Here is a 12,670-nt window from a genome sequence, read left to right on the forward strand (position 1 = left end):
TCGACTATAATCTTATGATATTTAGTCGACTAAAACTACACTAAATTTATGACATTCCAGATGACTAAAACGTAATGGAATTAGTTATCCCTCACAGTCACTCCCTCTCTCTCCTCTCTCTCTCCTCTCTCTCCTCTCTCTGCTCTCTCTCCTCTCTCTCCCCTCCCTCTCTCCCTCTAAGAGTCTGTCCCCTGCTTTCCCTCTCTGGCTTTCTGTTGTCGGGAATCTCCATATATGGGCATGTGATGTCATTCACAAAGGAAAACGTTGCCATGCTGACCATGTTGATTTGCGCTGAGGTATCTCCATATATGGGCATCATGTGACGTTTTCAGCTTGGCCGTCAATGCTGGGGTTTGAGGAATGTCCAGTGAAGTCCATATAAGGGCATATCTGCACACCGGCCACAGACAAGCCCACCCACAGAACGTCATTGTGTATATATCATTGCTGTCGGGCAGAAACCGTAATCTCCATATTTCAACTGTTTATGTTTTTTCGTAAATAAATGCCCTACTTCATCCTTCATTATACAAGAATGTCACACAAAGTAGTGGAAATAGCCGAGCCAAGCTTGTAGATCAGCTATTTTCACTACTTTACAATGTTTTTAAAATAATAATAAAAAAAAACGAACAGTTTTGGACTTCCACCCGACAGCAACGATAATATAATATTCAGATATGTAAAGATAACTTTTAATAATACCAACACTTTCCCCCCCAAATGTGTTTAACCCATTAAGACTGGGAATGCATCTGTGTCATTTTTAGATTTCTTTGGCTATTCAAAAATAGCAGATCTACAAGCTCATAGAGTGCCGTGCTATGAGCTTGTAGATCTGCTATTTATTTATTTTTATCGTGAAAATTGGTGCAAATCTTTGAATATATATACATTTTTAAAGCAAACGTTTTTAACTCAAATCTTTGCTTCTGGGGGTCCCTGGAACAACATAGTTTTTATTTTATTTTGGGGGTCTTGTTCCAGGGACCTCCCCAGAAGCAAAGATTTGAGTTAAAAATGTTCAAAATATATTAAGATTTGCTAAAACTTTACACGACTTAAAAAAAAGAAAATCACTCACAGATGCGTTCCCGGTCTCAATATGTTTTAAAGTGCTCTGTTTGTACAGTATGTACTGAGATGTGTATGGTGCACAAATTACACTAATATGATTAGTAGTCTTCTGTACAGTGGTTGTATTCCATCGCACATCCTTTTCCTGTCCCAACAGCTCACTAATCTTGCCGCTGTGTGTTTGCACATTGCTCTGCTTCACCCAGCAGATAGGAACCGTTTTTTTTGTTTATAATCTGTGGGAAGCATGTGTGTCTGATGTCTTGGTACCAGGGCAGGTATTTAAGGGAGGCCACAAAGGCCATGGCCGTCATTGCCCCTCAGTTTGGCCTTGTGCCCCTAAAAAAATAGCATGCCCTGAGACCACAGTGGCCTTAATACCCCAGCTGACTGTACCACTTTCTCCTCTGTCTCTTTCTTGTCAATATGTAGACACCAGTGTCTCTTTCTTGTCATGTAGACACCAGTGTCTCTTTCTTGTCATGTAGACACCAGTGTCTCTTTCTTGTCATGCAGACACCAGTGTCTCTTTCTTGTCATGTAGACACCAGTGTCTCTTTCTTGTCATGTAGACACCAGTGTCTCTTTCTTGTCAATATGTAGACACCAGTGTCTCTTCCTTGTCATGTAGACACCAGTGTCTCTTTCTTGTCATGTAGACACCAGTGTCTCTTTCTTGTCAATATGTAGACACCAGTGTCTCTTTCTTGTCATGTAGACACCAGTGTCTCTTTCTTGTCAATATGTAGACACCAGTGTCTCTTTCTTGTCATGTAGACACCAGTGTCTCTTTCTTGTCATGTAGACACCAGTGTCTCTTTCTTGTCATGCAGACACCAGTGTCTCTTTCTTGTCCTGTAGACACCAGTGTCTCTTTCTTGTCATGTAGACACCAGTGTCTCTTTCTTGTCATGCAGACACCAGTGTCTCTTTCTTGTCATGTAGACACCAGTGTCTCTTTCTTGTCATGTAGACACCAGTGTCTCTTTCTTGTCATTTAGACACCAGTGTCTTTTGTTGATATTCTGAATTCTTAACTCCCCTGAGTCCTGATGTGGAAATCCTTGCTTACAATTTATGGATTTCAGTCGTTAAAGGGCAAGACCACTTTGGTAGAGGTTTGGGTTGTGTAGTTACCTTGCCATGATGTAACTCCAAAGGTGGGCAAGAATTCAAAAATAATTGCTCCATTGATTAGAAATTGATAATTCAAAATATGCTCCTCATTGACTTACATTGTACGGTAAAACAGCTCTCAAAGTCACTCTTTTAGCACATAAACGAACGCAAACAAAGTTGATTCAGACAATATAGAACATCACCAAACCCAGAACTGTTTTTTTTTTTTTTAATAAAAATGTCAACTTCCTGTTGATTTAGCCAGTAGAAAACCTGGACTGGATCCGCGGATCAGTACTGGGTTTGGTGATGCTCTATATTGTCTGAATCAGCTATGTTTGGGTTCATTTATGGGCTAAAAGAGTGACTTTGAGAGATGTTTTACCGTACAATGTAAGTCAATGAGGAGCATATTTTTGAATTATCAATTTCTAATCAATGGAGCAATTATTTTTGATTTCTTGCCCACCTTTGGAGTTACATCATAGCAAGGTAACTACACAACCCAAACCTCTACCAAAGTGGTCTTACCCTTTTAGTCTAGCAGAATTATAAACTCTCAAAAAATCAGCAAAACAATGCTCAGATACAATGTTAAGTGATAATAGAAATATTTATTTACAGCGCTGTAACAGTCACACAACATACACATACAGTACATCCTACACCAGCAAAGCACAGAGATAGACTGACTTGCTCTTCTCTGACGGTCCGCTCATAATTGGTTACAGGAAAACAATAATTAATTTGATGTCTTCTCCTGAGCTTGTCAGTGCTAAAACATATCTCATCTGGCAATAAAACAAAGGGGCCTCTGACTTACTGGCAGCTGAGACCTGCCGACCTGAACTCCCTATTCCGGCCTTATCAGCAAAGAGGTTCTGGTTCTCAGCTCTCAAACTCAAACTTTTACCAACACAAACTAATCAAGGCTAAGCAATATAATATAATAATATAAATTCGCTTCATCATTCTTCCTTTGATTACTTTTCACACATTTAATCACCAAACTGAAACAGGGAAGCGAAACATCCACACACAGTAAAATAACCATATAGCCCAAAATCATGTGAATTAGTAATACTAGATCAACATCCAACATCAGTAACAATAAAATACATGATGGCCAAATGGAGACATTTTATTAATCGGTTGCTGTTAGGCCTTACCGACTAATTAATCATTAACTGTTAAGGAAATGTGTTCCCAAAAAAAAAGCGCTATTTACCAATTAAAAGAAGAAAAATACACCGTTTTTTAAATCCCAAACACCACTTCTCTTTGCTCGCGCTTCTTTTTGTGTTTACTAGTGTTAGTTTAGTGGAAGTCATGTGTGGTTGCAGTTGTAGACTTGGCCCTTCAAAATATGTATATATATATATTTTAACGGTTTGCCATTAGCCGTTTGTGTTAACCGGTTGCCAATTTCTTAACGGGTAACGGTTAACGGTTGGCCATCCCTAAAACATAGCAAGATGAGTTATACATGCAGAAACAGGCTGTTTGCGTGGTGTGAAAGCACTCCTACCTGAACAGAGCTAGCAGACATAATATAGATAAGATCTAAGAATAGGAAATACCCTAGGCTAGTGCCTGTACTGCTTTTACTGAGTACAGCCACAACAATCATTCCAATCAATGGCCTTATGTGAAGTTGGGCAAAATAAGGCATCTGTGCAAAACCATCATTAGTGAAGCATTAAGCAGTCTGCATCTGAGGGGGGTCTGTTCTGTCACGTCATGATCAGTCATGGGCGGGGTCCAAACAGGCAGGCAACTAGCAAAAGTTGTCAAATAAATCATAACAGTAGAATTCAATTAAGGTATTACTGACAATATTGGATACAACAAATGGGAACAACAAACACTTCAACTCTTCATCCTCCCTTTGTACATGGAAGCCTCAGGTGGTGGTACAATGCCAATTGCACATGACATCTAGTCGGTGCAGCGCACAAGTCTATTTGTTGGCTTTAGGCCGGGCTGCGCCCTTGAATAGCTTACATACAGTGTGATGTGTGCAGCCACATTGACCATCTCCCAGGGGCGTAGCCACGGGTGGGCATAGGTAGGCCTGGGCCCACCCATTTGGTTTTTCTGCCCACCCCAAAAAAAAAAAAAAAGCATAACTTTACTTTTTAATTTTAATTTGTTTATGTCATATTCAGCCATTTTGATAACAGTGTATATATAGGTACCCGAAATCCGTCACAAACCCGCGAAAAAAAGTATCAAAAAACGCTAATAACTGTGCACGGTCCGGGCGCACCAACACCTGAAACCGACCCTCCCACAGTGGTGACCTCCAGCCCTTCCTGCGAAACTTGTTACTTCCTGATCCACACAAAGTCACCGATGTCAACAAGCGGAACTTAGCTGTTTCTGGGCTAAGAAAAAACAAATGAATTCACAATTTTCCAATGGCACTTCAACAAGGTCAGGCCTAAGGGAACAAATCAGGTTAATGACATCAAAATGATCATGTTCATTATCACAATTAGAAACATCAATATCAATCTATATTGTGAAAGTCAAGGAATGTCTTCTGGTTTCACATCTTCTGGTACAGGCAAAAGTATAGCCGGGTTCAGAACTGAACACTGTTTGCCTGTAATGTAGGTTGACTCAAGAAAAATATATCGTATTTCAGCCATTGCTGAAATGACAAGTGTATGGCCCAATAATCCTGTAAGAGCAACTTGTCAGAGGTGCATAAATAACAAGTCACTGAGAAGATAACAGCTCCATCTGCAGCAGCAAGAGCCCTAATACATGGCAAGCCCCGAATGACGCTGTCCAGAACACAAGAGAAATATGCAATAAATTGAACATAAGGGAGTAGTGGGGGCGTCAATAATTCTTCAATGCATTAAAGCTAGAAATAGCATCCTGAGTCCTCTTGATCTTCACCCCGCATGAGTGTGTGTTCCTTTAAGAGATTGTGAAGTGGGCCCTCAAGCATAGAAAAAATTGTCTAAAAAAGTCTATTCTACCCACAAACTATGTAGAGCTTTTACTGTCGTGCTAGATAGTTGTAATTCCTGAATAGCTTTAATATGATTTGGTGAACCCAATTTACCCTCCCCAATAATAATGTGGCCAAGACATGTTCACCTTTGTAAACTATATTGCATTTTAGTCACACTGACCTTGTGACCACATTAATATAAATATATATGTTTGTTTTTTTTACATAATTTACATCGGTCCTCTGCGCCGCTATTTACAGGTCATCAAGGTATTACAATAGCACCGTGCCATCTGATCTAAATCATATTTTAGCGCCTGGTGATAATCCCTGGGGAATGTTTAAACGCAACTATGGACACACTCAGCATGTGGACATTATTACAACAGCTTCCAATAAGGAATCAAACATGCAATAGGCTTTATGCCCTCAATAGCTTCTTGAGATCATCTAAATGGACCTGTAGCTGGTCTCTGTGCGTTGTGGTCAAGCAGCCTGACGATCACAGGTGGACAAGACTTTACTTCACCCGTGTTGTGCCGTAACGATTTTACACATAATAGCAGGTGGAAAGATGGCCAACTCTGGCATGGCCTGTAAATCAAAAACGCTATACTGCGCTCTCATGTCACCAAAGCATCTATCCGTTTCCTATAAATGGGAAGCTGGCCGTATTCTGCATAACAGACTTCAAACGACACAATCCCCCTGTCGGAGCCGCATGCCACATTTTTTAATAAATTTAATTGCACTGAAAAATAAATTGTCCTAACTTTGACCATTCTAGATCACTTGATTTAAGTAATGGAACGTGGGGCATGCTGTCTGGCAGGGGCGCCGATTTATGTCCGCGCTTTTGGGTGTGCAACGCACGTGCACGCAGCACGCGTGCATGCGCGAAAATTTGTGGTTATTTTCCGGGTTTGTTACCTTTTTGGTGGGGTTTTGCTGCTTTAATGCGGTTAATTCGGTTAATTTGGTACCAAAAATTTACTCCATGAAGTGAAGATGTTGGAGTGTTTAGAAATAAAATAAAAATTATGAGTTTGTGATGGATGCTCGTCATTTCCCCTGGGTGCTTTAGCCCCGAGGCACCCACAGTACCGGCGCCCCTTGCTGTCTGGAACATCAAATGGAAACACTAAAGATTGCTTAAAACGTCAAGTTGTTTCAACACATAAATCATCAGTAATGGGAGGCATTTCTATGCTCAATATAGTCTATTTATAAATAAAATACAGATATTCTGTTTGCAATTGTTTAAGTAAAATACAAGGGTTCCACCATATTTGGAATTCGTGTTTGTGAACACCTTGGCTTATATAGCCTACATCTACGTATGTATTCTTCATCTGGTTTAATTATATACATTTGTTCAATTGAGGAATTTAGCTGGGTACCTTTTAATGCCTCTGTTAGTAAGTCAGTATTTACCATTGACATGCATAATTTGTATCAGATCATATTTCAATTTAATTTTCCCAATATTATCACAATTCCTAGTTTTAGCATTACATCCCTGCCTAAGTTAACTGCACAATTATAAGACCACAAAAATAATGAATGCATAAAATCACCCATAACCTCATCATGACATGACATTTCCTCAGGGTATGTACTGTATTAGAAAGAGTGATTTCATTGTTATTGTAGATTCTACACTCAATGCTGGTGAAATCTTAACAGATTTGGCATAAATCACAGACTCAGTAGCGCCAGAATAGTCAACCATGGGATGTTTATATAACACTTTGAAGAGTATTTTGCATTTGTAGCTTTTTCACTTTTCTCAATACATTTCTCAATCATCTCTTGAAGTCTATCAGCATCAATAACTGATAATAGGTTTGGGTCAATATCATATATATATATATATATATATCCTTTGTCTTTAATTCTTAATCTAAATCTAATTCAATGGCCTTCTCTCTCTCTTCGCTTCATCAGTCCCCATCTTTAAACCAATCCAGTAACTTTGATTGGTGCAGGGCTGAGCATGGATCAGATTGTAAATACCATAATTAATTTATGGTCTAGAACATTGTTTCTCAAAGTGGGGTCTGGGGACCCCCAGGGGTACTTGAGGGGGTTCCAGGGGGTCCCCAGCTAAATGATGGATAGGAACCAAATGGACCCTTATGGGTCTGTAACTCTGAGAGTGTCCAAATGGAACCAAATGGACCCTAACATTGTACACTCTCAGAGTTAAATTAACATTGATTTTACAATATAAATTGGGGTCCCAGGGATAGAAATGCCATTAAATGGTCCGTAGCCTAATGCATGTCAAACTGGGGGTCCTTGAAATTAAAATGGTTGAGAATCACTGCTAGAGAGCCGTAAAAAATCTTCTCTTATGGTGGTCCCTGGCTTATCTTTTCGAATGGGGGTCCGCGGGCTAATAAGTGTCAATTTGGGGGTCCTTGACATGAAAAAGTTTGAGAACCACTGGTCTAGAAGTCTACATATTCATTCCTGCCCTGGTATTTGGCCTTTATGCCCTCATAAAATGGACAACACCAAAGGCCAAGTGGCCTAAAATGACGCTGCTTGGTACAGTTGGCAGGAAGTTAGAAAAGTTCATCCTGCAGTGTGCAGTGCACCCACTGCACACTCTGTCTTCTCTTGGGCGCCAGGTCTGGCTATGGTGGCCTTTTCTCTATGGCAAGAATGTGCTGCTCACTGAAGTCTGTACAAGGATTTACTTCAGTGCTCAGGTATTCTGCCACTGTGTCTTTTCTGTTAAAGGATAAAGGGTGTTCTAATTTGTTCTTTGGTTTTGGGTTGATGCTCTCCAATGAGTTTCTTATAATTTGGTTCAGTCCATGCGGGTGTTTTTCTGTCTGGTAGCTGTGCTTGTGTTTGTGCACAGAGCTCTAGAACCAGCCGGCTGAGGGGACATCAAACTTTTTAGCTCGAAACCCCAAAAAGAGAAATTTGATGTCACCCCCGGGACCCAAACTATAGAGAAAGCATATCTACAAGCTCACAACGCGATGCTATGTGACACGTTGTTGTGAGCTTGTACATCTGCTACTTTCATTACTTCTTAATTTTATTTTTTTATGTATGGAATTTTTTGATTTGGTTGACATAGGGTTAATTAATTAATTCCTTAATTTTCTTTTTTCCCCAGATTTCTTTTGGGGGGGTTTATTTTTGAAAATCTTGTGAAATTGTGAAGATAAGCGAGAATACAGGGATACCCATGTACCTGTCAGACTACTTCAATAGCGTAAAAGACTCACATAGGCACACCAGAAGGAGCCCCACTGATCTCACTGAACCCAGTTTTGGCACAAAAATGGGGTCAAATTCGTTCTACTGCTAATAGGCCCTACAGTATGCACAGCAGCCATATTGTAAGACATTCGGTGTTATCAATGATACTAATGAAGACTCTGTTCCATTCTGGTCAGATGGAGTCAGGGTGCTGATATTGTGCATATTGGCTCACTGGAAACACTCCCAAATGGCCCTTTACGGGTGTGTAACTCTGAGAGTTATGGGGGTCGTGGAAATCTGAAATTCAAAAATCTGAGAACCACTGTGCTACACTAAATGGAACAGAGCCTTCATTAGTATCATTGGTAACACCTGTGAAGGAAGTGATAATATGGCTGCTGTGCATAGAGCCTATCCACCAGAATGCCCTACCAACAGGCATAACAAAAAGTGTGAATCCTTACCCTCCTTCAAAACCGCTCTAAAAGAGCACCTACGGGTGGCTGCAAATTGTAACTGGCCCCTGTAAAAAGTCTAAGCTTATCACCGGAAATGACCCCCCCCACGCCCCCAACTGTTTACTGTAAATACTTTTCTTTCTTATTACTACTCGTATATATGATGTTTTTCCTTTCTTTTTTGCATATTATTGCATATTAATGTTTGTCTCTAAATGTCTCGATGAATTGAATACACAGGACCTTAATGGAAACACAAGCCCTGAGGGCTTATATTATCTGGGTTATCCTTTTAGCGTTCTTTTGTATAAATCTGTGCCACCGTGCCTTGTTTTTTGCAAACTTTTTTATTTTTAAGTATTCAATCAATCAATCAAAAATAATAATATTAAAATAAATTGTAGGAAAAAAAGGGGATATATTTCCCACAACCCATAAAAATGAGCTGTACTGTTTGGGAACGACTTGCTCTAGAGTCTCACTCTGAGTGAGGCCTTTATTTCATTTAGTATCTGATTATATGATAATGAAAACATGCTATCGTGGCTGTGGAGAATGGATTTGCAAAACTCTGCATGTAGACTGAGAGTCTCAGTTTGGTGTTTGACCCATTTAGTAACAGCTTGGTTAGAAAGTGGTCTTGGTCAGACCTCACAACCATAATGTCTCTCTCTCTCTCTCTCTCTCTCTCTCTCTCTCTCTCTCTCTCTCTCTCTCTCTCTCTCTCTCTCTCTCTCTGCTCTCGTTTTCAGTAATTAATTCATGGCATTCTGACATAATGTATGTGTGTGTGTTTCTAGGTTGGTGGATGATCGTTGTGTTGTGGAACCTGGTGCTGGTGACCTGGAGAATCCTCCCAAGAAGTTCAGAGGTATGACTCTAGAGAGTGTGTGTGTGTGTGTGTGTGTGTGTGTGTGTGTGTGTGTGTGTGTGTGTGTGTGTGTGTGTGTGTGTGTGTGTGTGTGTGTGTGTGTGTGTGTGTGCGTGCGCGTGCGCGTGTGTGTGTGTGTGTGCGTGTGCTACTCTGAGCTTCAGACACAGCAGGCAATCTGGCATACAAGCTTTCCACTGACTACTCTCTGAGGAGGTCTCTCACACACACACACACACACGCACGCACACGCACAGTCAGCCAGAGCCTTAGTTGTGTTAAAGTAGAACAGGGAGATGATTGACTGATGACGTCATTATATTTTGTGACAGCCAATAAGAACACAGCAAAACAGAGGGGTGGGGCTACAATAAAAACACAAAAATGAATTTACAGTATATAATACTGTGTATACTGTATACACATAATAAATATTATAAAATATATCTTGGACAATATATTTTAAATCTGTGTGTGTGCGTATGTGTGTAAGTGCGTGCGTGACAGAGAAAGAGAGGCTAATTTCCCTAAATCATGTTTCAAACTGAATAACCATTTACAGTAGATTCACGCTGCAGCAATACTGATGGTTATACAGTCAAATTATGTTTGACTTGCTGTACACACACACACACACACACACACACACACACACACACACACACACACACAGAGAGAGAGATAAGGCACGTCTCGAACCAGGATGTGTCAATATTGACCTACCTATCCCACCTTCTCTGCACCTCTTAAGGTTAATTTACACTCCGTAGTACGAAGGTGTCACTCTCCAAAAAAGAACTGATCTATATTAGTTCTTTTGGAGCGTGTGATCTTTCTCACATGGTGATGAAATGTGGGTCATGGCCCAATAGGCTCTATGCACAGCAGCCATATTATCGCTTCCTTCACAGGTGTTACCAATGATACTAATGAAGGCTCTGTTCCATTCAGTGTAGCACAGTAGTTCTCAGATTTTTGAATTTCAGATTTCCACGACCCCCATAACTCTGAGAGTGTACAAATGGAACCAAATGGACCCTTACGGGTCCATTTGGTTCCATTTGTACACTCTCAGAGTTACACACCCGTAAAGGGCCATTTGGGAGTGTTTCCAGTGAGCCAACATGCACAATATCAGCACCCTGACTCTGTTTGACCAGAATGGAACAGAGCCTTCATTAGTATCATTGGTAACACCTGTGAATGTCTTACAATATGGCTGCTGTGCTGTGCATAGGCCCAATGAACAAGACCACAGATACAAGCAGCCCAAATGAGTTTTCTCAGGAGGGTGGCTGGCATCTCCCTTGCGGATAGAGTGAGAAGTTCAGTCATCCGGGAGAGACTTGGAGCAGAGCCGCCGCCGCTCCTTTACTTGGAAAGGAGCCAGTTGAGGTGGTTTGGGCATCTAATAGGGATTGTTTGATTGGATACTTTATTAGTCCAAACGTTTAACAGCACCGAAGTACAGTAAAACACCTAAAGGATAACACAAAAAATGTTAGGGGGACTTCTTTCCATTGTGGTCCTATGTAATCAATTCATCAACAGTGCATAGAATATTAACTCATTAATACATGTCATCAACAAGTACAAGCTACATTTATAGAGGGAATATAGAGATATTAACACTGTTTTTTATTTGCGTGGCAGTCCAAGAGACATGTCACAAATGCGCTCGGGTGGCGCAGTGGTAAAGTGCCAGCCCACCACCACGGAGGTTGGGGGTTCGAATCTGGCTTTGTCGAAAACAGCCATATTGGGAATGAATTGGGCCCCTTCCTTACTTCCTTCACAGGTGTTACCAATGATACTAATTAAGGCTCAGTTCCATTTAGTGCGGCATAGTGGTTGTCTTATTTTCAAGGACCCCCATAACTCTGAGAGACCAAATGGACCCTTACGGGTCCATTTGGTTGCACACCCACCATAAGGGGCCATTTGGGAACCAAAATGGAGTGTTTCTAGTGAGCCAACATGCACGATATCAGGGTGCCATGTCATTGTTCCGACGGCTCATTGTTCCGACGTATACTAACCCTATACCTAACCCTAACCCTAACCTTAACCGCACGCGGAAGCCACGTAGTCGGAGTAATGGAATGTCGGACTTATGGGCATTCCCCCGATATCAGCACCCTGACCAGAATGGAACAGAGCCTTCATTAGTATCATTGGTAACACCTGTGAAGGAAGTAAGAAGAGGCCCAATTTATTTCCAATATGGCTGCTGTGCATAGAGCCAATTGGTTTGGTGGAGGGAAGCCGGGTGATATCTCTCATTGCACATACTCCTACGGGCTGGGGGTGGCACCTGTCAGTAGGGAGTGTTGGGCGGGAGGAGTAGGACTAGTATAGGTCGTCCCGGTGCGGGTTCCTCACTGGCAGATGAGTCAGTAGGATACAACAGCAGTGACGACACACACCAATGTGGCATCACAATATACCTAAAGTACCAAAAGTAAAATGTTACAAAATAGCCTATGTATAGGCTAATGTATGTTTTATAATATAGTCATTTATATCTGCAAAGTAACTGGTAACTAAAGTTTTCAAATAATTGTAGTGGAGTAAAAGCACAATATTTGCCTCTGAGATGTAGTGGAGTAGAAGTAAAAGTATAAGAAAATTGGAAATACTTGAGTAAATGTACTTAGTTACTTTCCACCACTGGGAACAAAGTGTGTCCCCTTATCAGCTCAAAAAGGGACACGTCTTTGATTCCGTATTTCAAGGGATTGCTTGGCAGCCCTGAGCCCCTCCCCCCCTGCAGTAAACACACACACACACACACACACACACACACACACACACACACACACACACACACACACACACACACACACACACACGTTCTCAGCGCAGCTAAAACACTTTGCCTGTAGTTATATGACATCCTGTGTGTGTGTGTGTGTGTGTGTGTGTGTGTGTGTGTGTGTGTGTGTGTGT

At 41.1% G+C, this 12,670-nt stretch overlaps 1 protein-coding gene across 2 annotated transcripts in view; it reads left to right on the forward strand.

Moving 5' to 3' along the window:
• itpr3 (inositol 1,4,5-trisphosphate receptor, type 3) overlaps positions 1-12,670 on the forward strand; it is a 109,284-nt gene that overhangs the window by 15,211 nt on the left and 81,403 nt on the right. For both annotated transcript variants that reach the window (XM_084070220.1, XM_084070221.1), the window contains exon 2: positions 9,651-9,721. In XM_084070220.1, coding sequence (XP_083926346.1) covers positions 9,651-9,721 — 71 coding nt within the window. The remainder of the gene's footprint in view (positions 1-9,650; positions 9,722-12,670) is intronic.

The sequence above is a fragment of the Gymnoscopelus microlampas genome (assembly GCF_963454915.1).
Source record: "Gymnoscopelus microlampas genome assembly, chromosome: 10".
Taxonomy (NCBI): domain Eukaryota; kingdom Metazoa; phylum Chordata; class Actinopteri; order Myctophiformes; family Myctophidae; genus Gymnoscopelus; species Gymnoscopelus microlampas.